The sequence below is a fragment of the Lactuca virosa genome, chromosome 5, assembly GCF_052849685.1.
Source record: "Lactuca virosa cultivar CGN04683 chromosome 5, Lactuca_virosa_CGN04683_v6, whole genome shotgun sequence".
Taxonomy (NCBI): domain Eukaryota; kingdom Viridiplantae; phylum Streptophyta; class Magnoliopsida; order Asterales; family Asteraceae; genus Lactuca; species Lactuca virosa.
In genome coordinates, this window is record NC_136430.1 from 185,501,779 (window position 1) to 185,529,734 (window position 27,956).

Below are 27,956 nucleotides of genomic sequence, written 5' to 3' on the forward strand. Positions count from 1 at the left end.
AAAGGTGTTGAGGTTTTTTTTGGGTCGAAAAATATCATCTAAGGAAGAGAATAAAAAAATGTGATCATTGGCAAAAAAACGCGATAGCATATATCATCGCATTTTGTGTCGAAGCTAAAAAAAGGTCAGAAATAACAATATACTTCATTAAACGGGGTTTCAGAAGATTTTGACAAAAAATGCGATCACATTTTTGGATATATGCGATCGTGGTTTTACTTTTCTTGCACCGGAAGCTTCTGAATTTTATCTAAATACGACCCTCTGATCAGTTTGAAGCGAAGCCGATTCCTGAAGCTCCAAACGACGAAAAAGACGATTTCTGAGGCGATATCTCTCCGGTTTCAGCGATTTCTGAAGATCTGAAGACTGTGGATCATGTCTCTCAGTTAGTTTAGTAAGATTAAGTAGTTTAATTTTTCAATTTACTAGTTTTTATCAAATTTTAGCCATGTCTGGCTAAACCCTAGTTTTCAGTTTTGCATATATTATTACTTTTAATGTAATCAATCATTAGATTTGGTTTTTGATTTGTGATTCTATCTATATTCTTTATTTTTGCACTTAATGAATGATTGATTTTGATTCTTCTTAGTTTGATCACCTAATAACGGTTTAATCATTCTAGTGAATCGGTTAATAAAATATGTAATTGTTCTAATCAACTAGTAACAAGTATCAAATTGCTTCCGTGTTAGGATTTAACTCTGATATAAACTGAAAATCATATCTTTACGCTTCCGAGCCTGTGAGAAGTATTGGGTATTGCTGGGAATTTTACACAGATCTTAATGCAACTTTTCTTATTTTAATTAAGGGTTTGTTTAATTGGACAATAAAAAATTAGGGTTAATTCAAAGAGCTTGTTTTGGTTAACTAATTAGGTAAAAGAGAATATACTAGAGCTTATTAGTTGTTCTCAGTACTAGCTTAGATAGAACGCATCTCAAATAATCAGACCAATGTTGATTGTATGATTAAGAAAGTCGCAGCAGAACTGAATTCGTTTTTATTACTGATTTCATTTAGTTTATTTCACTGTAATTTTAGTCGTTAGTTAATAATCAAAAGGGATAATGTAACAAACCGTTATTTCAAACCTATGTAATAATGTAGGTCAATTTGTATTTCTTTTTAAAATAATAAAGAGAAATTTTAGCATACTGTATATATTTACATAATTGACCCTCAAAAATAAATTATTAAACAATCTCGATTGGGATGAACCAAGTGATAGAGATTGTAACAAGGTTTCCGAAAACATAAAGAACACTAAAATCCGAGTTATAACAAAGAAGTTATGACCAATCGAAGATCCGCGACAAAACCGGCAAAACACTGTTCAGTGTAAAAACTGAATTTTCAATAAAAGGCTTTTTAGCCTTAACAATCTAAATGAAAGTTGTAGTTTATGTTAAACCAAGAACTTTCATAAAAAGAACGGCAAAATCCGACTTGGTATGAGGAAGTTACGATTTTTCTAAATTTCAGTATAACAGTGTACAGCTAAAAAAATCGAATTAAAGATCGAATGATATTTAGGCGACACAACCTAAACAAGAATTGAAGGTCTCGTCAATACTAGTACAACGGTAAAAAGACAGACAAAAACGGACGTCGGATGAAGAAGTTATGAATTTTTAACGGATTTCCTGTCCCGGTCTGTTAAAAATAATAATATTAAAAATAAATTCAAAATTATCCAACGAAGTCTAAACGAAAGTCGTAGAGTATGACTTTACCTACACGTGCATATAAAGAACGCCAAAAACGGAGCTCGTATACGAAAGTTATGATTTTCGCAAGTTTTTGGCACAAAAATCAAGAAAAATGAAAAATCGGGCAATCTCGCATGCATGACCCTCAGACACGTCATCCTCGCATGCGAGCTTCCACGTGTCGACTGTTGATTGGACCGAACCCTCGTGTGCACCTTCTTATTCAACCAAGTCCGCGGTCCACTCATCTTCGGACACCTTCGCAGGAGACACACCGCAGATACCCCTCGGACACCCCCCTCGCATCGTGCCTTCTTCCCACTGGACCGAAGTCCGGTCCACTCAGAAGCCGCAATGTCCGAAGCCTCGCCTCATGGACCCTTCGCCTATCCGACGTGTGTGCTGCTGACTAAGCTCCTTCGATCCGAGGCCTCGGCCTATAAAAGCCATGCGAGACCTCTCGGATTTCACACATATTTCACCCCAAAAATCACCTTTCTTCACACTTTCTACCCCCACAAGCATATTTACAACCCCTAAATCCCCGGTATCTTATTTCAAACCTTAAGCAAGCCTCGAAGTCCCGAGATTCCCAAGAAGTTAACCTCTCTCCAGTCAAAACTCTGCCCGATTTGAGCCGGTTTCTCGGCAAATGAACTTCTTTCTGGGAAATGAAACTCTGTCCAAATCACCACTTACCAAGTGAGTTCATACCCCCGTATTTTCATAATTTCTACTGTTTTAAGGGGGGAATACAAGCATAACACAAGAACTTTGTGTTATAAAATCATGATTTCAAATCATGATAAAACAACGTTAAATCATCAAAAATACTCAAAACATTAAACTCTTTTATAAACTTATATTTTTCCCCAAAATTCATATTTGTATATATATATATATATATATATATATATATATATATATATATATATAAATGAGATTTAAAAGACTTAGGACTGATAACTCATTCTGGGTCCTTTTCCTTGTTTGGATGTGGGCTTGTAGTACCGGTTATTTATCCGAGTGTCGTTTAAATTTTACTTATATATAAAATTGTATATGTATATAAATATAAAAGTTATTTCATCAGTTTAACTACCTTTGTAACATGATGAGCAAGGGATTACATGCAAACATAGTTAAATACAGATTCAGAAAGTACATATAAATTATAATAGGTATAATTTATACATAGAACAATGATTCATGATTCAAGTATACTAGAATACACTGTTTTACAAGAAACAAGGGTTTTGATTCAGAACAAATCAAGAGTTTACACTTATCAAATACATGTTCGGAATACTAATTCAAGAACATACCGTCAATCATTTATTTCAGAATGATTGGGTTTTGATTCAAGAACATACATGTTCGGAATACTAATTCAAGAACATACTGTCAATCATTTATTTCAGAATGATTGGGTTTTCATAACCAATATACATGTAACGTTTATATGCTTTTTATGAGACATTCAATTCAGGTTGTTTAATTCATTTTAGACAACAAAGGTAAAGCCCTGACATTATAACCAGAATCTCCAGCCCGGGGATCGAAACAAGTTGTGTGTAGATCTATATCGGGATTGACAACCCCGCACTCAGGCTGCTAGCTACAGTCAGGCATACACGCGGATGAGTGGCAATTGTTATCAACAGTTTAAACGCCCACAAAGTGTTTGTTTCAGGCCATCCGTCATAGTATGGTTATAATAACTCATTAAAAAGATATTAACAATACGTTAATGTATAAACAACTAAACGAAAGTACACCTTCAAAGTACCAGTTTACAGAATACAAATTACAATGGTTCAATACAGTTTCCAATAACAGCTGGTGGAGCCAGGCACACTCTCAGTTACTAGTTTTTCATAAAGGAATACAAATACAAAACATTGATACAAAGAGAACGGTTTTATGGGAATAAAACTACTTTTCACATACAACAGAAAATATAGGATTTTCTGGAACAGTTTACATATACAAGATACAGAGATACTCTTTTAAACATAAACACTTATGCACTCACTCAACTTTATGTTGATACTCTTTTTTCAAATTACTTGTATTCTCAAGGAAATAATACACAGGTACTCCCCAAGCTTTTTGAGAAGATGGAGCTATGTTGAGTCATATCTTCTTTTGTATAACTATATTTTGGTTCAATATACAATGATTGAACACATGTAAATACTTATACTTTTTAAATACAATGGTTGTTTGTACTTTGATTACTATGATGCATGTGTTGTGATACTACAATTGAAGTCCTCCACCCCCGGACGTTTCCGCCGTCTGGTTTGGGGGTGTGACAGATAATGACTTAAAAGGGTAATATATTATTCGATTTGTACACATTTGGTCACTGAGTTTTTTTTCGTCCACATTTACCCCTTCAACTTGTTAAACTATACACATTCAGTCCTTATGACCGGCTACTCCAGGTTAGCCGGTAAAAATGACTTAATATGGTAATATATTTCTCACTTTGTACACATTTGGTTCTTAATATTTTTGTACACATTTAGTCCTTAATATTTTTTTTTGTTGCAAAATAAGTCATTTTTGTTTTTTGTACTCATTCAGTACTTATGAATGATTTCTTTAGGTTTTTCTCACGACATCTTACGTGGGACAATCATTAATGAGGTGTTTGGGGATTTTAATTCTTATGTCCATCGCGATCTCGACTACTTGGTTGCTTAGGTCATGTATTCTGAACGGCATAACTTCTTCATACGATCTCAGATTTTAACGATCTTTATATTCATGCATTTGTATTTTAGTGTACTACAACTTTCGTTTAGATTACTCCCGTTAAAAAGTAATATATTTTTACTTACGATCTTTATATCCATACGTTTTTATGAATGCATGTATGGATGGTTTTTTTTTTATAAAATTGTAAGTAAAAATATATTACATTTTAACGGGAGTAATCTTAACGAAAGTTGTAGTAGACTCAAAAACCGAACACGTGGATATAAAGATCGTTAAAATATGATATCGTATGAAGAAGTTACGACGTTCAGAACAGAAGACCTAAGACAAACCACAAGACCTACCAAACCAAGCAGTCGAGACCGCAATGGACATAAACATTAACAACCCCAAACACCTCATCAATGATTGTCCCACGTAAGGTGTCGTGAGAAAAACCTAAAAAAATCATTCATAAGTACTAAATGAGTACAAAAACAAAAGACTTATTTTGAAACAAAAAAAATATTAAGGACTAAATGTGTACAAAAATATTAAGGACTAAATGTGTACAAAATAAGAAATATATTACCCTATTAAGTCATTTTTCCCAGCTAATCTGGAGTAACCGGTCATAAGGACTGAATATTTACAGTTTAACAAGTTGAAGAGTTAAATGTGGACGGAAAAAAAACTCAGTGACCAAATGTGTACAAATTAAAAAATACATTACCCTTTTAAGTCATTATCCCTAATCAAAACCCCCTTTTATATTTTTCTATTTTAATGACTAGTATGTAGGGATGAGCATCAGAACTGGGTACCCGCTTTCGGAACTGGAACCGCCTCGGAACTGCCGGTTTTGGAACTGGAACCGCCTTAGGCGGTTCCGGTTCCGGTTCCTAAAGTTACGGAACCGCCTTAGGCGGTTCCGACTCCGGTTCTCATTTTTTCGGAACTGCTACCTGCTGGGTACCCGTCGGAACCGGTATATATATATATATATATATATATATATATATATATATTATGAATATGTGTGTGTTATTTTAGACCGATTTAGAATATATTTGTCTAATTTTGTCCTTATTTTGGTCTGAATTGATTCGATTACAACCGAACTAAATTGCAGTTTTATTGAAATTTTTTAATAAAGTTGAAGTAACCGGGTTACCCGCTCCTGGAACTGGAACCGCCGGTTCCGGGACTGGTTCCAAAATTGTAAGAACTGCCTAGATCGGTTCCGGTTCCGGTTCTAACTTTCTAGGAACTGCCGGTTCCGGTTCTCGCCAAATGAGGCGGGTACCCGCCTATGCCCATCCCTACTAGTATGTGCCTTATGCAAAGAGACATTGATCAATAGGTTGTGGCCCTTAAAATTCAACAATGCTTCCTTGTGCTACCCGTTAGTGAAACCAACAGTGATATTTTATTTGCTTAAATCGTGCGCGAAAACGGTTTAACAGTTGGTGAACAATGATGAACCATATATTGACCATCAAACAAAAGTAAGAACAATGTTCAAAGAAGTTATTTCATGCCTCATAGAGAAAGAAAGAACTAGGGTGAGGAACTTGACAAAATGGTAACGCTATTACTATTTCCATAAACTATGTGATAAAAAAATATAAATGCAAAATTGATTTCAATTTGTAGTTGGATGAGGGAAAACTACACCAAGATAGTATATATATATATATATATATATATATATATATATATATATATATATATATATATATATATATATATATATATATGAAACAAATTAAAGAAAATATGATAGTACATGAATCGGGTTTAAAAGGCAAAATATATCGCGAGTATGTGTAATAATGAGACAAAAACGAAATCTTATGGATTGAGAGTATAAAAATGGAAATAAGTGATTCGAGTCGCTCATAATCATTATATAAGTGTTACACGAATATTAGAAACTTTATATATATATATATATATATATATATATATATATATATATATATATATATATATATATATATATATATATATATGTATTGTGCATCACAGTGAGCCAAAACTTAAAATACTAAAGTATTGACTAATGCAATGTTTGATATATTGAAAAGGGCGATATTTTGGTATATGCATTTCATAATATGTATTAGCAGGGGAAGGATACAAAACCATACAAGATACTACTTTGCTACCATGATCACACTAAGATGCAACGCTACCATGATCACACTCATATCCACGATCATATCATCAGTAATGGTCAACTTCTTTAAGTCTAACATCACGCTACTTCTTATTTTTTTTCTCGGTTAATCTCTCATCTTCGATACCTCGACTACAATTGTAACGTCTAGGTTTTTATACCAAGTACACCCCGAAAATTTCTCTCTTTACTTATAAAATTTACAAATGATTTTGGTGTACACTGGTGCTCTGTAATACAAGAAGTTATCACTAAGGATCGTACTTGCCTCAAGTACATGATCGATCCAGGTGTCACAATAATCTACCTGCAAAATAAATCATTACAACAATGTAAGCCTCATGGCTTAGTGAATAACAACTACTGTAACATAAATCATATGAATTACATTTATAAATATCATATAAATCACAGTTCTAATATAAATCAATATCTCAACAATCATACTCTCTCTCATCAATAATAATCTGATTATTCAATAACGATCTATCTCTCAGTAATGATTTCTCTCTCTCTCTCTCTCTCTCTCTCTCTTGATCGTAGTTAATCTATCGATAGTGATCTATCTCAATTATAATTTACATCTTAATCGTAATCAACCTCTCGATCAATGAATCCTCTCTCAATCACAATCAATATATCAAACGTGATTTATCTCTCAATGATAATCAATCCCTGTCATAATAAATCTCTCGAAAAATGATCAATTTCTTTATTAATCATAATCAGTATCTCGGTAATGATCTATCTTTCTCTCATAATCGATCTATCGATCGTGATCTATTTCTCAGCAATGATCAAACTCACATTCATGACTTATCTCAATCATAATCTATCTACCAATTGTGACCAATCTATCAATTATAAATTATCTATCAATCGTGATCAGTAAAGATCAACCCCTCAATCCTGATCTATACCTATCAATAATGGCCAGTCTCGATAATGATCTACCACTAAGTCATAATCTATCTCTCAATCAATAATTTATCTATCAGTCAATGATCTATCCCTCATCAAGGATCTATCTCTCGATTGTAATCAATCTTTCTATTAATAGTCAATCTTTCATTCGTAATCATTCTATCAATCAAATATCAATTTCTCAATCATAATCAATTTATCAATCAAATATCAATCTCTCAAGATAATCAGGTTATCAATTATGATCTGTTTCTCAGTACTTATCAATCTCTTAATAATAATTAATTATATAGATCATAATATAATTCACATAATGCATATCACATACATCACAACAGCAATATGTTAGAGTAGTGTTACTCACCTGGTTAGTCAACACACTAATTCCAGTCTCAGTTTCGATCCTTTGTTGCCTATCAGCTCGTTACATGCTAACACCTATTCATCAAATAACAAGTTCTTCAGAACATGTCCTGACTCACTACTAGCTATACACTATGACCTCTTGCCACACAAATAATCAAATCTTATAATATAATCACAATAGGCTTAAACCGTAAGCCATTAGCTAGTCATAACGAGTATATCTCAAATATTAAGGTTTATAACCCTCACAGTCTCGACTAAATCTTTAATCATAAGATTTACTCTCAATCTTACCAATGGGTCCGTAATAGCACCATACCACGAACACCCATAACATATACTCTGGTCTATCAAATCTCGACGACTATCACATATAATAATTACACAATAACATGGTAAAAGATACCTCAACAAGTCTCGTACTCAGCCCCGTATCTCTCGTATAACGGTATATCTCCTCCGTTATAATCTCCCGTGAACGATTCCCGAACAACATCTCTTATCCCACATGCCAAAACTCTCCCAAATGACACAAAATGTTCATATTTATAATTTGGGCATCACCACGTTGTGGCCATATTTGCACCACGTCGTGGTGACCAACTAGATCTCGGTTTCGCCACACATTACCTCCTTATGCCACATGTCTCTCAACGTTTGCCACGTGTCTCGGTGAGTCATCTTTTACCACATCGTGGCTAGTATACCACCACGTTGTGGTGGTCCATAAAGTTGACCGTTACTTGACAGACGTTGACTTTCTCGAAATAGCAACGTACTTTCATCTTAACTTCAAATAGCCATAACTTTCTCATACAAACTCCGTTTTCAATGATCTTTATATCCATACGACCGTCTCAAAGTAAATTACAACTTCCCTTCACTAATATTTTGCTTAGGAGTTATATATTTCTCGTTATAATGCAGTATGTAAAGAGGTATACATATCACCTTGCCAAAGTCATTGTTGTTTCACCGCTTGAGTCTACCCTTGGATATATTTACATCAAGTACATCTTATAACATACAGTTTGAGATCTTTGGATCATCATATGCCCCGTAATAGTACTATAATGAAAATATGTGTCACAACAATCATCTTTGATTTCCTATCAACAACAATTGTTTGTCTCATATGAACATGTAGGGGAGGAACCAAGGGGGTTCCAAGGGTGGCCGATGCTACCCCTTAAATTTTCAGGCATAAAGTATAAAATTTTGGGAAATTTTCGAGCATGCTACCCCAAAATCAAATATGTTACACCTTGGATTTTTTTCCTGGTTCCGCCACTGTGAACATGTATAAACCATCATCATTTTCTTTTTCTTAATTTCTCGATGATCCCAACAAATTTCTGGTTGTCATATTCATAATCTTTTTCCCCCTAACAACAATAGTTGGTTGTCTCCCATGGGCATTTTCGAACCATCATAATCTTCCTTCCCTTAATTTTTTGATGATCCCAACAAATTTCTAATTGTCGTATTCGTAATCTTCTTTTCCACAACACCAATAGTTGGTTTTCACCTATGTTCATGTCCAAAACCATCATAATTCTTTCCCTAAGACGACATGCAATTAAATATATACTTTTGGGGCTGATGTGAAATATAATGAAGTGTAGGGGGGCTATTGAGCGAATCAGAAGTATGAGGAGCAAAACGAGATAACCCAATAAGTAGAAGGATTGATAACTTGTTGCAAAAGTCAGGATCCTATACTAGTCTGAAATCGGTAAATAGAACAGAAGCAACAAATCTCTCCCAACTAGGGCTTTTTTCCTTCATTGCTCTTCGAAAACCTTCGCAACTGCGAGAATGGATCGCGATGCTACTGCAGATGTCAATGCTCCTCACTCCATGGGGACAACAATCATCGGAGTTACTTACAATGGTGGCGTTATTCTGGGCGCCGATTCCCGGACCAGCACCGGTAAAATGAGCCCCCTTTTGTTAACTATACACAAACAACACCGGTCCTGTTATTTTATCCGTTTTAATCGTTTCGATGTGTTAATATATTGTTTTGGTGGCTGAATTTTATCTTGATTAGGGCTGTATGTGGCTAATCGAGCGTCTGATAAGATCACACAGCTGACCGACAATGTCTACATCTGTCGCTCTGGATCGGTAATCCTCTATTGCTTAAATTTCACTGTTTTTTTTACAGTTATACTCTGTAGTTCATAGTTTCAAGGATTATCTATTAGCCTGAAGTTATTATCTGCAACGAGCATGTACACATTTAACTTCATCACATTAACTAATACTTGAAGAATTTCATAATTTCATCCATTGTTTAGTATCTATGACTAATATCCCCAACAATATCTTCATCCTTGTAGATTAGTTGGTGTAATTAAGTGCATTGTCATTTAGGAAAGAGGGGCTGAAGTCTCTAATGAACAAATGGAGAATCTTCCTAACATACACAAAGTTAACAGCTGGAATTTTTCTGTTGTTGCAGGCTGCAGACTCTCAAATTGTCTCGGATTATGTTAGATATTTTCTTCATCAGCACACGTGAGTAGATTACTCTTTGCTCCTCATTATCCAACTTCTGTTCTTTATGTTGGATGTATATCTGATTATATGATAAAACCAACTTCTTTTGATGGAAGAAACAACAGAAAATTTCCTGAAGATGAAATTTAAGTACAATTGAACAAAAGAACTCTACTTTCTATACATGTTTGAATCATTCTCCTATGATATTTGAGAATATCTGCTGACTTGATTGACTTGTATCAATCTATGAAAGCAAATGAGATTACAGAAGTTGAAATTGTTGTTACTGATATATCTTTGTTTTTTACAGGATTCAACTGGGTCAACCTGCTACTGTGAAAGTTGCTGCTAACCTTGTTAGACTTTTATCTTATAACAACAAGGTTTGCATTCTTTTTACGTTTTAATCATTTTTTCCAATTGATTTATATGGCTAAATTAGTCCATTGAAATATATGATTGTGCTAAATATTTCTATATTTTTTTTCTTTTATTAATTTTATAGAACATGTTGCAAACGGGTATAATTGTTGGTGGTTGGGACAAATATGAAGGTGGAAAAATATATGGAATCCCACTTGGTGGAACAATTCTTGAGCAGCCATTTGCCATTGGAGGTTTTTTTACATTTTCTTTCAACACTTATTTATTATTATTTTTTTTTAACCTTGTTTTTTCTCAACAATAAATAAATAAACATGAATATATTAGGATCTGGGTCGAGCTATTTGTATGGGTTCTTTGATCAATCATGGAAGGATAACATGACCAAGGAAGAAGCTGAGGTAAAAAAAAAAAAAACCTTTCTAGGGCTATTTTTTATAATAAGGGCATTTTCGTCTTTTGTCCCTTGTTCACCTTTATGGATTTTTTTTTTGTAGCAACTGGTGGTTAAGGCTGTTTCACTTGCCATTGCACGAGATGGTGCTAGTGGTGGTGTTGTCCGCACTGTCATTGTAAGTAAAAAAAAAAGATATTTTAAAATGCAAGAAATAAATCATATATTTATATTTCTTCCTATTACAACATTGTAATTTGAAAGTCTATAAATTTGTTAAGATTGATGGGTTTTTTTGGAGTACAATACAATGTCTTAATAAGAATAAAAATGAAGGTGCAATATTATAATAGAAAACAAACTAGATTGTTATTTGTTGGATTTAATTGGAAGTGGTGGTTGTGTAGATAAACTCAGAGGGAGTTACAAGGAACTTCTACCCTGGTGATAAGCTTCCTCTGTGGCATGATGAGGTGGAGGCACATGATTCGTTGCTGGATATCTTGAATGCTGCAAATCCCGAGCCCATGAGCACTTAATAAACTTGTTTGGAATTGTAGTGGAATGCAATTTAATTGTTCTTATGATAGTAATTACTACTTCCTAATGTACCTTTTGTACTCTTCTTTTTACAGAATTTGGTTCTTTTGGTTTAAGGTTTATGACTTTGAGCTTTCATGGTTGTTGCTTGTATTTGGGTTTTGGTTTGTTGTCCTTTTATTCTTTAGTGATTTAATCGAGGTTGATGGGACAAATAATGCTTCTTTTTGTCCCATCCACATAATGTGGGACTAAAACTGGCTCTAGACCTTTTGTCTGTACAAAAGATGAAGATGTGAATACACTTCTCATTCTGGTCGTCCAAAATGGCTTAGAAAGTCTGAATACACTCCTCATTCTAGATCTTTTGTCTATGCAAAAAGTTGTGAATATACTGGTTGTCCAAAATGGCTTAGAAAGTCTGTGAATACACTCCCCATCCTAGACCTTTTGTTTGTACAAAAGATGTGAATACACAATAGTAAGCAACACCGAATCTTTCTCGATGGAAATAGGGCTTTCACTAGGACTAACTATTATTTCATCTTCGTTGATGAATATAATTTCTCGTGAGATTCTAGGAGGGGTACCATGAGTAGGAATGAGCTGAAGGTTAGGTTGGAAGGCTTTGGATACACACTTAGAACGAAATATCTATTGTGCAATTTCAAGTGGATGACACATAAAGATGAGATGATTAAAATGGATAGCGACCACATGAGTTTTGGTGACAAGAAAGTCATGTTGAAATGAGTGATTCTACATGAAAAATTCTAAAGGGTTATTATGAAGTTGACTTTGTTGTATGTATCTGAATGTTTGGCCGATTAAAAAGCATGAGAGGAAGATGTATATGAAATTGGCTTTGTTGTATGTATCTGAATGTTTGGCCGAAGCATGAAAGGAAGATGTATGTCACATAAACAAGGATAATGCAGTAGATATATGATAGAACTTTATTGCACATTAGTGTATTACCAAACAAGCACTAGAAAATGCAGCCGGTGTGATGGGGTTACAGCTTTATCCCTAAACTTTTATTAGGGATAATGACTTGATAGGGTAAGATACTTTTTGAAATGTACACATTTAGTCCTTATTCTTTTTTTTCTTTGTAAAATAAACCCTTCCACGTCAGCAAAACCTGTAGAATCCGGTGAAAAAGACCTAATGTGTACATATTAATAAAGTATAAGAGTTTATTTTACAAAAAAAAAGAATAAGGACTAAATGTGTTCATTATCCCTTTTTATTATTTATATATATTAAAATAATTTATGTTATATTATATTGCCCTTGTTTTTCAAATTGTATTACAACTTTTTTTTTTTCTTTTTTCGGATATGTATATAAGAGTTAGCGTACTGAAACTCAGAAAAGGCAAAGCCCAAGTGGCCGAATTTTATAATACCAAATTATTCTATATGTTTATTTTAGTCATTGTGTTACTTGCATAGGTGGTGTATGGTTTCTGAATTTTTATGATTCTGATTGGTCATTGCGTATGTAGTTGAAATCAACAACTTATTTTTTTTTTTCAATTGAAATTTATCATAACGCACCATTGCTGCCGACTCAGAAGTCAACTATCATTAATCCAATCCAGATATGTTTGTTTTTGTTTTGTTTTTTTTTTCAATAATTGTTTAGGACTAGTTGAATTATAACTATAGACTTGGGATTTAATTTCTTTGATAAATTTGTTATTTTTGTTATAATTATTGAATGTTTATTGTTCTTGATTTTATGAGATAGGTATTTTTTTATTTGGATGTTGTTGAGTATGAAATAATTGTGTTATTCACTTTGCACAAATGGTTGGGTTAAGTAACCACGAACAACAATGTGCAAAAAAAACCCTATAAAAACATAGAAATACTGAATATGAATCATCATTAAAACAAGATTGAATTCAACAAGTGCAATTCAAGTCAAGGATTTTCTATCATCAATCATATGCCTATGAAAATGAGAGAATGCTAAGGCAAACATAACCTAACCAAGTAACCAGTTTTGTTTTTTATTTTCAGACTATACAGATATATGGATCTTTCAAAAGATTGTTGGCATATCATTCTGGTTTATAGTAGGATTCATAGGTTACAACTCTTGGCTTAGATTCTTCTTCCACAAACCCCATTGTCATATTCACAAAATCTTTCATCTTTGATTCCCTCCACACCTACCAACAAACATACACACCCACCCACATTTCATTCCTTTCCAAACCCAAACCCATGACATGACATAACATAACATAACATAACATAACAGGTCATACTGCGTTTGACATGTATTGGACTGAGGCTGAGACTGAGACTGATATAGTAGAACAAAAGTAACAATTTTTTTGTCCCACCCAAAAAGCTCGGGCACTGACTCGACTCGACTCAACATCGATCTCTTATCTGTGTAAAAGACGTGAATGCCCTCATAGACTACTTTTCATTTCAAATCCCATGCCACATAGGACACGCAGGACAAAACTTGTTGTACATGCATTGGACTCGGATTGATACGAGACAAAAAATGCAATTTTTTGTCGGCAAGGACTCACATTTGTCTGTGCAAAAGACGTAATTGCCCTCATCATCGTGTAAAAATTGTAATTTAATATGAAAATTGTGATACCTCAAAATCCCATTCTCCATATAAATTGGTGTCATCACTCTTGGCCCAAACATATGTATAAGCCTGTAAGACATCAGGGGTATCCTGTGGAAACAATTAAATGATGTAACTGTAAATTGAGTAAATTACAAGAATGGTCCCTATGGTTTAGGGTAATTTGCGCGTTTGGTCCCTAACTAAATTTTTTAACTCGGAAGGTCCCTACTGTTTGTTTTTGTTACGTGTTTGGTCCCTGTCTTACCTAAAAAGACTATTATTTAAATAGAGAAAAATGATATGGTAGGTAAGGTAAGGTGATGGGGGTGGGGGTGGGGGTGAGGTTGGGGGTGTGTTTATTTAAATTAATTAAAAAATCAAGGGGAAAATAGTGTTTTTAGGTAAGACATGGACCAAACGCGTAACAAAAACAAACAGTAGGGACCTTCCGAGTTAAAAAAATAAGTTAGGGACCGAATGCGCAAATTACCCTAAACCATAGGGACCATTCGTGTAATTTACTCTTGTAAATTTGTAATGTAAGTGGTTTTTGTCTACCATTTTGTATAATTACCTTTAACGAAACATCAACAACCCTCTTTTCATATTCAAAATCCTCAAATTTATCCAGAATTTCTAATTCTGGAAGAGTGATCCCCAATAAAACCTACAGCAAAACAAATAGAATGATGAAATGAGCATAAAATCGAGAAGATTACATGAAATAAATGACAAACATACCCTCCCTGTAACTTTCTTGTTTTCTACAGGTAGAATGGCAGGATAAACACGCCCTTTGATGCTAAACCTATGACTACAAAAACAAGTTTTCATAATTCATACATGAGTGTGTAAAAATACAAATCCATGCTATAAAAGGTCATGTTATTCATATGTTAGTTGATGAATATAACAAATGTAGAGTTCAATTATATATCAGAAGCCTATATACAATAATACAGCCTGCTTCATTGCTTCTATTCTCAACATTTTGAAAACTTGTGTTGTTAGTTTTGTCATTTATTTGTCCAAAAAATTTATCTAAATTATATACTGTTAAACTTTGCATTTCTTTGTGATACACGAAGTATATGTATAACAAACGCAAACAGATAAAAAAATTGATCCGCATAAGTGAGGGCTACTTTAATATTAGCATAATTATGATCAAATTAACCTCAGCTAGAAGCTTTAACTCTTGAACAATAGCCCAATTTCCAAAGAATAACTACGATTGCAGGAATCGATTAAACCTAGATAAATTTAGGGCTTCTAATCGATTAAAACGTAACATCCAGAGTCATATGAAGAAGAAATTTAAATACAATCAACAAATCAAAATTCGAATCACTGAGAGAGAGAAAGAGAGACTGACTAGCCGTGAAGGATGGCAGGAGAATTTTGAGGGATGCGGCGGAGGAGAACACGAACAACGTCGTCGGCTAATAGACTGCCGTAAACAAACACATTATGATTACTACCGCCGTTTGCGTTAGCGTTACCACCGCCAGCGCCACCACAGCTGCCTACTCCTGCTGTAAGGGAATTCGCCGACGCCATAGAATGATTAGTTCAATGCGATTATTGCTCTTATAACGGAAGTCGCCGATCAACGAAAAGAACAAGAAGCTAAAAAACGAATTGGATGAACTAAAAAGATTCACAAAGTTTGGAACAATTGGCTTTGGCTGATTGGTGGTTATGTCGTTATTTACTTATTTATCAGTTTCAAGCTTTTGATGAATTGCACTAATCACCCTACAGTTTCACTCATCGGACTGGTCTTTGTTTAATAAGCTAAAAAATTATTTGTTTATTTAAAAAGTCTTTTTTAAAACAGTTTTTTGGATAATTAAAAATAAAACTTTTAAAAAATTAGAAAATCCTAGCTTTTTAGCCTGTTTATCCTTAAAAAACAGTTTTTCTTATCCAAACATTTTTTAAAAACAGCTTTTTCTTAAGCTAACCCAAACACACCCTGATTTGTCATCACTATTTTTTAGGGTTTATTGTGGTTATGGTAAAAGCTACCGGGTGATATTTGTATTTGTATTTTTAATAAATCAAGTCATCAATTAATTTTTGTTTTTGATTTATATATTTTTGATTATCTTTTCAATTAAAATGAATGGTATAAAAGTAAAACATTTCATTGGTTTTTAAATGGGTAAATGACACAAAGTCATTAACTTTTTATTTTTTTTCGATTTTGACACTTTGTATTCAATTTTTTTATAATTTTGACTGGTTAACTTCAGATCAACCGGTTACATGCTGACGTGGAGAAAATTGAAAAATGTAGGGCAAAAGACACTATGTTTTTAATTTTTTGCGATCTTGACACTAAGATTTCAATATTTTGCAATTTTGACGCTAAATTTTTAAATTTCTTCAACTTACAACATAAATGAAATGAAGATATGTAAAGACATAAACAAACAAGAAACGATGGTTCATAAAAAATATCATTCCTAATTCATTTTCAAACAATGACATTTACCATAAAAATAATGTAGGTGTTGAAAACAAGATCACCTAAATCTCAAAGTACATCTTACTGATGATCTTGTTAAAATAAAAAAATGGACATTTTTCGTTAATTTTGACAAAATGTTAAATAATCGGGGTTTTTCCGTTAAACAAAAAGATGTAAGACTTTATTAAAATTTTTCCCAAAATAATGAGATTTTTTTTTGTATAAAACCCTTTAATTAATCATGTAGGTGTAACACTTAAATAAGATATCATTTACTCTTGATTATTAAATTATCACTTAAGCCTAGATATTAAAGAATAACCCAAGGAAAAATTAATACTTTACTCTATTTAGTTATATTTCAAAATTTTAAATCCACTTTGGTTTCCATATTGATTTTTGGGTTGACAATTGGTTTAATCGTGGATTTAGATGTCATTCGGGTTGACAATTGGTTTAATCGTGGATTTAGATGTGATTCTTGATTTAAACATGGAGGAGTTTAAAGAAAATAGGCAAGATGAAGGAAATCAAATGAAAGCAAAAAAGAAAACCAAAATGGCCTTTCAAAAATAATCATGTGCATGTTGTTCTAAAATGTTCGTTATGACTTCGTCATGGCGCGTCATATATGCATATAAAAACGAATAATAGTTGAAAATACATATAAAATTATCAATTATATACAAAATTGTCGCCTTATGTCATGCCTTACAAAACGACATTGCTCGTCAAGACTCGTAGAAACTTGAGGTTTGACATTGCCGCCAAGTCACGCCTTACATTATTTAGAACCTTGTGCATGTCAAATGACTATGTTATTAGAATTTAAAAAAGCGTTTCCATATGTATTTTCATTTAATATAAATTTTTATAGACCCTTGATATCCTTTATATGCTTTTTATTTCAAAAATCTTTTTTATTCGACTTTTTATTGTTTTTATTGTTATTTGTTGTTATTTGTTGTTATTTGTTGTTGTTGTTGTTATTATTATTATTATTATAGTTAATTATGTCTAATTGTTTTTAAATTATATGTGTAACATCCCAAAAATCAATGAAATTTAAAATTTTCAAAATCAACCATTAACCAATATTGTTTACAAAAAGAGTCATTGTTTCAAAAACATTATTTCAAAATCAGAGTTTTTGCTCAAGACCCAGTGACATAAAACATAAAACAGGGAGATGTGCACAATCACGCATTTGCATTCCCACGATCATCAGAAGTACCTGAAACAATAAACTAGAATTGTAAGCCAATGCTTAGTGAGTTCCCCCAAAGTACTAACACATACATACATATAACGGCATATACTGGGTCCACAACTTAAAAGACTGGATTACCCCTGAGCCCACAGTATGAGTCTGGCATGCCTATCGATCCCTCAACTCATATCTGGATTGCTCCCGAGCCCTCAACATAAGTCTGACATGCCCTTGGTGCCCACAACTTATGTTTGGATTGCTCCCGAGCCCACATCATAAGTTTGGAATGCCCTCAGGGCCCACAGCTTATGTCTGGATTGCTCCGGGTTTGTTGGCTACCGTACAAAGCAGTACAACCTCAACCCAACACAATATGTCGACATATATATATATATATATATATATATATATATATATATATATATATATATATATATATCACACCCCCAAACCGGAACGGCGGAAACGTTCGGGGGCGGAGGACGTCATGCTTAGTATCATAACCATAGTGAAGAAAGTAAACACAACCATCATAAATATAATTTAAAAGGCTACATCATTGCAAAAAAATACATGTTTCCAAATAAATTACATATGATGTCAAAATAGTTCAAAGGAAATATGCGCCTTAGCGTCTTGCCTTCAAAAATCTTGTGGTTACCTGTATTACTGAATACTTGAGAATACAAGTTGTTTTGAAAGAGTATCAGCATAAAGCTGGTGAGTTCATAAGCAATTTATGAATGAAAAATGAATGTAGTTCCTTTAAGTTTGTTATAAGTTTGTTTCCAGAAAATCCAATACTTTCTAAAGGTTTGTTGTAGTCTTAACTGAACCAAGACTTAGTATATGTAAGTAAATCGTCATACTTGTGTGTGTGGTTTTATATTTAAATAAAACTCCTTAAATCCCCGTGAACTGTGTGTTTTGTTAATTCCCCATATGAGATGTTATAACCATGCTAAAACTCGAAGACCTCGTACTTGATGTTCTTCAGGCGTCGGAATGTTATGACACTTGTCAACCCAGACCTGCCGGTCTAGCTGTTGCAAGCAGCTTAGGTGCGGGTTTGTCAGACCCAATATAGATCTATACACAACTATCACGCTCTCCCTCCAAGAGATTCTGATTATAACTACATGACTTTTCTGTGGTACTTAAGAGTACCCTGAAGGTGAATGTCTCACAAATTTATTCATTAACAAGTTCACGTTGTTTGTAATGAAATACCCGTTTTGTAAATCGATTATATTACCATTTCTTTGTTAAATGAGGTGTTCGAACTATACCTATTATAGTTTATCAATTGCGTGTTATGATTTAATGAAACCTTGATATGCATGACTTTGTATTTCAACGAAAATGACATTGAAACTACTAAGTGTAAATCTTACACACCTTGCTCAGCATGTTATATGTGACAACCCGAAGTTTGCTCCGTCACTGTAACCCGTTTCCGTTAATAAAAGTTAGTCTATTAAAATTTTCCGTTAACTTTTATTTATTAAAATAATTCATTTTGAGTTATTAAAATAAATAATATATAATGACGGGATAAAAACAACTAAGTCGGGTTACGGTTAGTTTACCCGGTAAAAACATTTAGCTCCGTTTAAACGACAGTGTATGGTGGGTCCCCACTAGGCAGCCATATATAAAGGAGGAGTGTCCACCTTTAGAGCCTTTTTCCCACCTTGGAGCTTTCTCTCTCTACTTTCTCTCTCTAAAAATCGGGTTTGGCTCAAGAACACCACTTTCAAGCCTCAAAAATCAAAGGTAATCTTCCTAACTTGAATTTTCTAGCTTAGTATTCATCCTATTTCGAGTTGGATCATCCAAATGCCTCAACATGCATGTGTTTACGGTTTGGGGAGCCTCCCAAAACCGTGAACTCCTATGTGAGGGTTTTGAAGCCCCAAAACACTTCCAAACCTTCTCTAATGCTTAGATATAGCTTAGATACTTGTATGCATGGACTAAGGAACTCAAGATCATGACTTTTTGGCCATAAACTTGAGTTTACGGTTCTTGAACATTCAAAAACCGTAAACCCAAAACCGTAAACACCTCAAATGGTGTTTTGATGCCCCTAAACCCTTCCTTAGCTTGTTTGATGAACTAGAAACTAGTGTAAATGAGCTTAGGACCTTGAAACATGAAATGGTTGGAGTGGTCAAGGGTTTACGGCCGTAAACCCTAGAGTTTACGACCGTAAACTCCCAAGGAGTGGTCCAAGGACCGTAAACTCCAAGGGAGTACCCATTTGAACCCTAATCACTTCCCAAGCCTTTGAATTGATCCTAGAAGCCTTCCTTGTGATGCATGAGACCTTTAGACACACAAACTCACCATTTCCATGAGTTTACGGCCGTAAACTCATGGGGGAAATGGTCTCCCAACCGTAAACACACCTAAGTGTGGCCAAGTGAAGTGTAAACTCCATAGTGAGGCCATACACTCCTTAGATGCAACCCTTAGCACTCCTAACACTTGAAACAAAGTGTTTTCATACATTGAAGTGCCTTTACTCACTTAATTAGTGATTACACAACTAATTAGATACTTTATACATCACTACATGTTACATAGGATCCGTGTGTGTGTTCAAGTCCTCACTTGACACCTAGCATCCTACCCGGCGTTTTCATCCACTTCACTCACAATAGGTGAGTTCATACCCCTAAATGAACCTTTTTAAATGTTTTTAACTGTTTTATGGGGGGGGGGGGGGATACAAGTTGAACCAAATAAGTTATAGTAACAATCACGTGTGAATTATAACTTGCAACCAAAAGGATCTTCTACACTATTAACTGTTTTTACTACCAAAAAGGGATTTTCTATATTTTCAACTATATTGCCAATTAAATTGTTTTCAAATGCTTACCAAATTCATTTTCGTGTTAAATCACTATAAAACTATTTTCGAAAATTCTTTTAAACTATTTTTATTCCCAAACCATATCTACACCAATATATTTATATAAGTAAGACTTGAAGGACTTAGGACTAATAACTCACCTTACTTCCTGTTCTTGTTTAATTGTGGGCTTAGGGTATTTTGTTATTAGTCTGACTCTCGTTGAATTCTTAGTTATATATCTCATATATTTGTGTCAGATATAAAAGTTTTCATATGAGTACAATGCCTTTGGATATCAAAGACATGCAACCAACAATACTATTTAACTATAATAGGTATAGTTAAGGGATACTACTCAGTTCTACTATTTCCATGACAACTACTAGCGTCAGTTCAGTTGTGAGTCAATACATGCTATGTACTATACAAGAGAACACTATATACTATACAAGAGAACACTATATACTATACAAGGAGAACATTATGTACTATACAAAGAGAACACTACATACTATACAAGAGAACTTACTAAAATAGAATGTGACATACTATTTCTCGATACGACACATCTTTGTGCTATCACCGCGTAACCAGAGTCTCCTGGAGGGAGAGCGGGCATTATGTGTATAGATCTATACGGGACAGACACTCCCACATCCCGACTGCTAGCTACAGAGCACCTCCCAAACCTATTTCCCAAGTTCCCAGTTCGGGAGCGAGCCAGGCCTGCTATGGCTGTGGCGAAGTCGGACATTTCAAAAGAAATTGTCTAAAGGCTGGCAACGCGGGAGGAGCAGGTAGACTACTTGCTATTGGCCATAATGAGGCTGTAGCAGACCCCACCGTAGTCACGGGTACATTCCTTCTCGATAACTATTATGCTTGTATTCTATTCGATAGTGGGGCAGAAAGAAGTTTCGTAAATCAAAACTTTAAACACTTACTCAAACAATCACCGCAATCACTAAAAGAAACCTTCGTCGTAGAAATGGCTAACGGCAAGGCGGAAAGTTCTAACGAAATCTACATAGGTTGTACCCTCACGCTAGATAATCATTCATTTCCTATCGATCTCATACCAGTAGCGATCAAGAGCTTTGATGTCATCATAGGCATGGACTGGTTGAGTCTCCATCATGCCGACATCCTGTGTTTCGACAAAGCCATCCGTTTGAACTTGCCCAACAATGAAACATTGATGATCTACGGAGACAAACCCAGTACGAAGCCTTCGCATCATCTCGAGCATTCAAGCTCAGAAATACTTGCGCAAGGAATATCGCGCATTCCTTGCACACGTTGTCGACACGAGCCGGAAAACAAAAGAACTCAAAGATTTCCCCGTCATGTGCGACTTCCCTGACATCTTTCCAGAGGAACTTCCAGGTTTACCTCCCAAACGTCAAGTCGAGTTCAGAATCGATTTAATTCCAGGAGCTACCCCCGTAGCTAAAACGCCCTATCGTCTAGCACCTGCTGAGATGCAAGAACTATCCGGCCAACTTAACGAACTGCTCAGCAAGGGCTTTATAAGACCAAGCTTCTCACCCTGGGGAGCACCAGTCTTGTTCGTAAAGAAGAAAGACGGATCGTTCCGCATGTGCATCGATTACAGAGAACTCAACAAGCTGACAATCAAGAACCGTTATCCCCTTCCTCATATAGACGATCTATTTGATCAACTGCAAGGGGCGAGTTACTTTTCCAAAATTGATCTAAGGTCCGGGTATCACCAGTTGCGAGTGCTCGAGGAGGATGTTCTGAAGACAGCCTTCCAGACTCGTTATGGGCACTACGAGTTCGTAGTGATGCCGTTCAGACTGACCAATGCGCCCGCAGTCTTCATGGACTTGATGAATAGAGTATGCCGTCCTTACTTGGATCAGTTCGTCATCGTCTTCATTGATGATATACTTATCTACTCTAGAAGTAAGGAAGAGCATAGCGATCATCTGCGACAGGTCCTGGAAACTCTACGATCGGAGAAGCTTTACGCAAAGTTCTCAAAGTGCGAATTTTGGATCCGAAGAGTCGAATTCTTAGGACACGTGGTTAGCAAAGAAGGAATCCACGTGGACCCATCCAAGATTAAAGCTATTGAGAACTGGTCAGCACCGAAGACGCCTACAGAAATTCGCCAATTTCTAGGCCTCGCTGGCTACTACCGAAGATTCATTCAGAATTTCTCTCGGATTGCGAAGCCTCTTACGACATTGACCCAGAAAGGCGTGTCCTTTGACTGGGAAGAAAAACAAGAGAAGGCATTCCAAACCCTAAAGCGAGCCTTATGCACCGTACCGATACTGTCCCTCCCCGAAGGGATAGAAGACTTCGTAGTATATTGCGATGCATCCAATCAGGGGCTCGACTGTGTTCTGATGCAACGAGGTAAGGTCATCGCCTACGCCTCAAGACAGCTGAAGACACACGAAGTCAACTATACCACGCACGACCTCGAGCTAGGAGCGGTCGTGTTCGCCCTAAAGATATGGAGACACTATCTGTATGGTACAAAGAGCACCATCTATACCGACTACAAAAGCCTCCAGCACATCTTCAACCAGAAGGAGCTCAACATGAGACAACGACGGTGGGTCGAGCTACTCAATGACGACGAATGTGAAATTCGTTACCACCCGGGTAAAGCCAATTTAGTAGCAGACGCCCTAAGTCGGAAGGAATATTCTGGGCGAAGAGTCAAGTCCCTAACCATGACTATCCATTCGCATCTACCCGCACAAATTAAGGGAGCACAGCTTGAAGCTTTGAAACCGGAAAATGTGGCGGGAGAGTCCCTGCGAGGAATGGATAAGAATCTGGTAGTCAAGGATGATGGAGCTTACTACCTCATGGACCGGATCTGGACACCGTGACACAGTGGCTTCAGAGACTTGGTCATGAAAGAAGCGCACAACACTCGATATTCCATTCACCCAGGTTCAGATAAGATGTACCTGGATCTCAATAAATCGTACTGGTGGCCTAACATGAAAGCGGAAATCGCTACCTTCGTGAATAAGTGCCTTACTTGCGCTAAGGTCAAGGTCGAATACCAGAAACCCTCGGGTCTTCTCCAACAGCCAGAGATACCTGAATGGAAGTGGGAGAGAATTACTATGGATTTCATTACCAAATTGCCCAAATCTCCGAGTGGGTACGACACCATTTGGGTAATTGTCGACCGGCTAACCAAATCCGCCCACTTCCTTCCTGTCAAGGAAAATTTCAAAAATGGAGAGACTCACGCGAATCTACATCCAAGAGGTAGTCCGACTGCACGGTGTACCTTTATCCATTATTTTCGATCGGGATAGCAGGTTCACCTCGAGGTTCTGCAGTCACTGCAGAAGGCTCTTGGAACTAAGCTGGATATAAGCACAGCATACCATCCTCAGACCGATGGACAAAGTGAGAGAACTATTCAAACCCTGGAGGATATGCTGCGAGCCTGTGTAATCGACTTCAGTAAGGCGTGGGATACTCACTTACCCCTAGTCGAGTTTTCCTACAACAACAGTTATCACACAAGCATCAAAGCTGCCCCATTCGAAGCCCTATACGGCCGGAAGTGCAGATCCCCTCTGTGCTGGGCCGAGGTAGGCGACACTCAATTAGCTAAGGGACGAGTTCCTGACAGCTCTCTCACCGGTCCAGAAATCATCCGCGAAACCACCGAAAAGATCGTACAAATCCGAGCATGACTTAAAGCCTCAAGAGACTGACAGAAAAGCTACGCAGACAAACGAAGGAAACCCTTGGAATTCCAGGTGGGAGACCGAGTCCTTTTGAAAGTCTCACCCTGGAAAGGCTTGATACGCTTCGGAAAGCGCGGAAAGCTGAATCCAAGATACATAGGGCCTTTTGAGATTCTCGCTAGAATCGGCCCCGTAGCTTACAAACTCAATCTACCCCGCGAACTTAGTAATGTGCATCCTACCTTCCACGTCTCGAACTTGAAAAAGTGCCTATCCGATGAGACTCTCATAATTCCACTCGATGAAATCGAGATCAATGAGAGCCTCAACTTCGTGGAAGAACCTGTGGAGATCATGGACCGAGAGGTCAAACGAACGAAGCAAAGCCGCATCCCAATTGTGAAGGTTCGTTGGAACGCCAAGCGAGGACCAGAGTTCACTTGGGAGCGCGAGGATCAAATGAAACTTAACTATCCTCATCTCGTTGCTTAGTTGTGTTGTAATAACGTAACTACTTGAATTCTGAATTTCGGGACGAAATTCCCTCTAACGGGGGGATGATGTGACAACCCGAAGTTTGCTCCGTCACTGTAACCCGTTTCCGTTAATAAAAGTTAGTCTATTAAAATTTTCCGTTAACTTTTATTTATTAAAATAATTCATTTTGAGTTATTAAAATAAATAATATATAATGACGGGATAAAAACAACTAAGTCGGGTTACGGTTAGTTTACCCGGTAAAAACATTTAGCTCCGTTTAAACGACAGTGTATGGTGGGTCCCCACTAGGCAGCCATATATAAAGGAGGAGTGTCCACCTTTAGAGCCTTTTTCCCACCTTGGAGCTTTCTCTCTCTACTTTCTCTCTCTAAAAATCAGGTTTGACTCAAGAACACCACTTTCAAGCCTCAAAAATCAAAGGTAATCTTCCTAACTTGAATTTTCTAGCTTAGTATTCATCCTATTTCGCGTTGGATCATCCAAATGCCTCAACATGCATGTGTTTACGGTTTGGGGAGCCTCCCAAAACCGTGAACTCCTATGTGAGGGTTTTGAAGCCCCAAAACACTTCCAAACCTTCTCTAATGCTTAGATATAGCTTAGATACTTGCATGCATGGACTAAGGAACCCAAGATCATGACTTTTTGGCCATAAACTTGAGTTTACGGTTCTTGAACATTCAAAAACCGTAAACCCAAAACCGTAAACACCTCAAATGGTGTTTTGATGCCCCTAAACCCTTCCTTAGCTTGTTTGATGAACTAGAAACTAGTGTAAATGAGCTTAGGACCTTGAAACATGAAATGGTTGGAGTGGTCAAGGGTTTACGGCCGTAAACCCTAGAGTTTACGACCGTAAACTCCCAAGGAGTGGTCCAAGGACCGTAAACTCCAAGGGAGTACCCATTTGAACCCTAATCACTTCCCAAGCCTTTGAATTGATCCTAGAAGCCTTCCTTGTGATGCATGAGACCTTTAGACACACAAACTCACCATTTCCATGAGTTTACGGCCGTAAACTCATGGGGGAAATGGTCTCCCAACCGTAAACACACCTAAGTGTGGCCAAGTGAAGTGTAAACTCCATAGTGAGGCCATACACTCCTTAGATGCAACCCTTAGCACTCCTAACACTTGAAACAAAGTGTTTTCATACATTGAAGTGCCTTTACTCACTTAATTAGTGATTACACAACTAATTAGATACTTTATACATCACTACATGTTACATAGGATCCGTGTGTGTGTTCAAGTCCTCACTTGACACCTAGCATCCTACCCGGCGTTTTCATCCACTTCACTCACAACAGGTGAGTTCATACCCCTAAATGAACCTTTTTAAATGTTTTTAACTGTTTTATGGGGGGGATACAAGTTGAACCAAATAAGTTATAGTAACAATCACGTGTGAATTATAACTTGCAACCAAAAGGATCTTCTACACTATTAACTGTTTTTACTACCAAAAAGGGATTTTCTATATTTTCAACTATATTGCCAATTAAATTGTTTTCAAATGCTTACCAAATTCATTTTCGTGTTAAATCACTATAAAACTATTTTCGAAAATTCTTTTAAACTATTTTTATTCCCAAACCATATCTACACCAATATATTTATATAAGTAAGACTTGAAGGACTTAGGACTAATAACTCACCTTACTTCCTGTTCTTGTTTGATTGTGGGCTTAGGGTATTTTGTTATTAGTCCGACTCTCGTTGAATTCTTAGTTATATATCTCATATATTTGTGTCAGATATAAAAGTTTTCATATGAGTACAATGCCTTTGGATATCAAAGACATGCAACCAACAATACTATTTAACTATAATAGGTATAGTTAAGGGATACTACTCAGTTCTACTATTGCCATGACAACTACTAGCGTCAGTTCAGTTGTGAGTCAATACATGCTATGTACTATACAAGAGAACACTATATACTATACAAGAGAACACTATATACTATACAAGGAGAACATTATGTACTATACAAAGAGAACACTACATACTATACAAGAGAACTTACTAAAATAGAATGTGACATACTATTTCTCGATACGACACATCTTTGTGCTATCACCGCGTAACCAGAGTCTCCTGGAGGGAGAGCGGGCATTATGTGTATAGATCTATACGGGACAGACACTCCCACATCCCGACTGCTAGCTACAGTCCGAGCCGTCTAGGCCCAGGGGTGACAAAATGTCACATCTACATATGACTTGGAGGGTCAAAGGGATTCGATCGTCAATCAGCATGGTTACGTACGAGTTCACATTCAAACCTTTAATTAATACTTTAAGAATTAAAGGCAACAGACTCCCTGAGGAGTATTGTACATTTAATACTACCAGGAGCCTGCATTTCATTACATATGGCCGACAGTGATACTGTTGGGGTAAAACATTTTTCTCATTACTATACGTGAATAAAGTCTAAAACTATATTTTCAAACAAACAATTACTGGGAAAACTTGTACATTATCAAAGGAACAAACAAACCATCGGGTCTTGGTGAAGACTACTTTTTCTGGAAAACATAGGGTTTTCTAGGGCTCATACTATTTTCGAACACAAAAACTTTCTTTTACAAATGTATAATTGTGAATATTTTTATACAGGAAATGACACTAAATACTTATGAACTCACCAGCTTTATGCTGATAAACTTTTTCAAAATAACTTGTATTCTCAGGTCATCAGTAGACAGGTACGGATGCAGCTTTTGAGAAGACGGAGCACACATAAGACTCCACTTTATTTTGATTGTATTTTTGGTGTCTAACATTTGTACTGAACACGTTTGTATTACAATTATTATCTTGATGCAATGGATGTTTTTGCTTGTCTTTACTATTATGCTTTGTTATGATACTGTA

At 35.9% G+C, this 27,956-nt stretch overlaps 2 protein-coding genes across 3 annotated transcripts; one reads left to right on the forward strand and one right to left on the reverse strand.

Annotated features, from left to right (window-relative positions):
• Positions 1-6,778: 6,778 nt before the first annotated feature.
• LOC145114853 (AIG2-like protein D) lies at positions 6,779-16,016 on the reverse strand. Of its 2 annotated transcripts, none has more exons than XM_079050944.1 (5): positions 15,705-16,016; positions 15,071-15,143; positions 14,904-14,996; positions 14,354-14,437; positions 6,779-6,913 (listed from the first exon to the last, which is right to left on the reverse strand). In XM_079050944.1, exons 1-5 carry the CDS (start codon positions 15,887-15,889, stop codon positions 6,794-6,796), a joined length of 555 nt encoding a protein of 184 aa, XP_078907070.1. In that variant the 5' UTR covers positions 15,890-16,016; the 3' UTR covers positions 6,779-6,793. The 2 variants fall into 2 exon arrangements, with proteins under 2 accessions (XP_078907070.1, XP_078907071.1); XM_079050945.1 differs by lacking the exon at positions 6,779-6,913 and adding an exon at positions 13,599-13,904.
• Positions 9,608-11,860, forward strand: PBA1 (N-terminal nucleophile aminohydrolases (Ntn hydrolases) superfamily protein). Its single transcript, XM_079050943.1, has 8 exons — positions 9,608-9,829; positions 9,950-10,026; positions 10,364-10,419; positions 10,715-10,787; positions 10,910-11,021; positions 11,116-11,189; positions 11,286-11,360; positions 11,590-11,860. The coding sequence occupies exons 1-8, from the start codon at positions 9,715-9,717 to the stop codon at positions 11,719-11,721; spliced, it is 714 nt and encodes a 237-aa protein (XP_078907069.1). The 5' UTR covers positions 9,608-9,714; the 3' UTR covers positions 11,722-11,860.
• Positions 16,017-27,956: the final 11,940 nt, after the last annotated feature.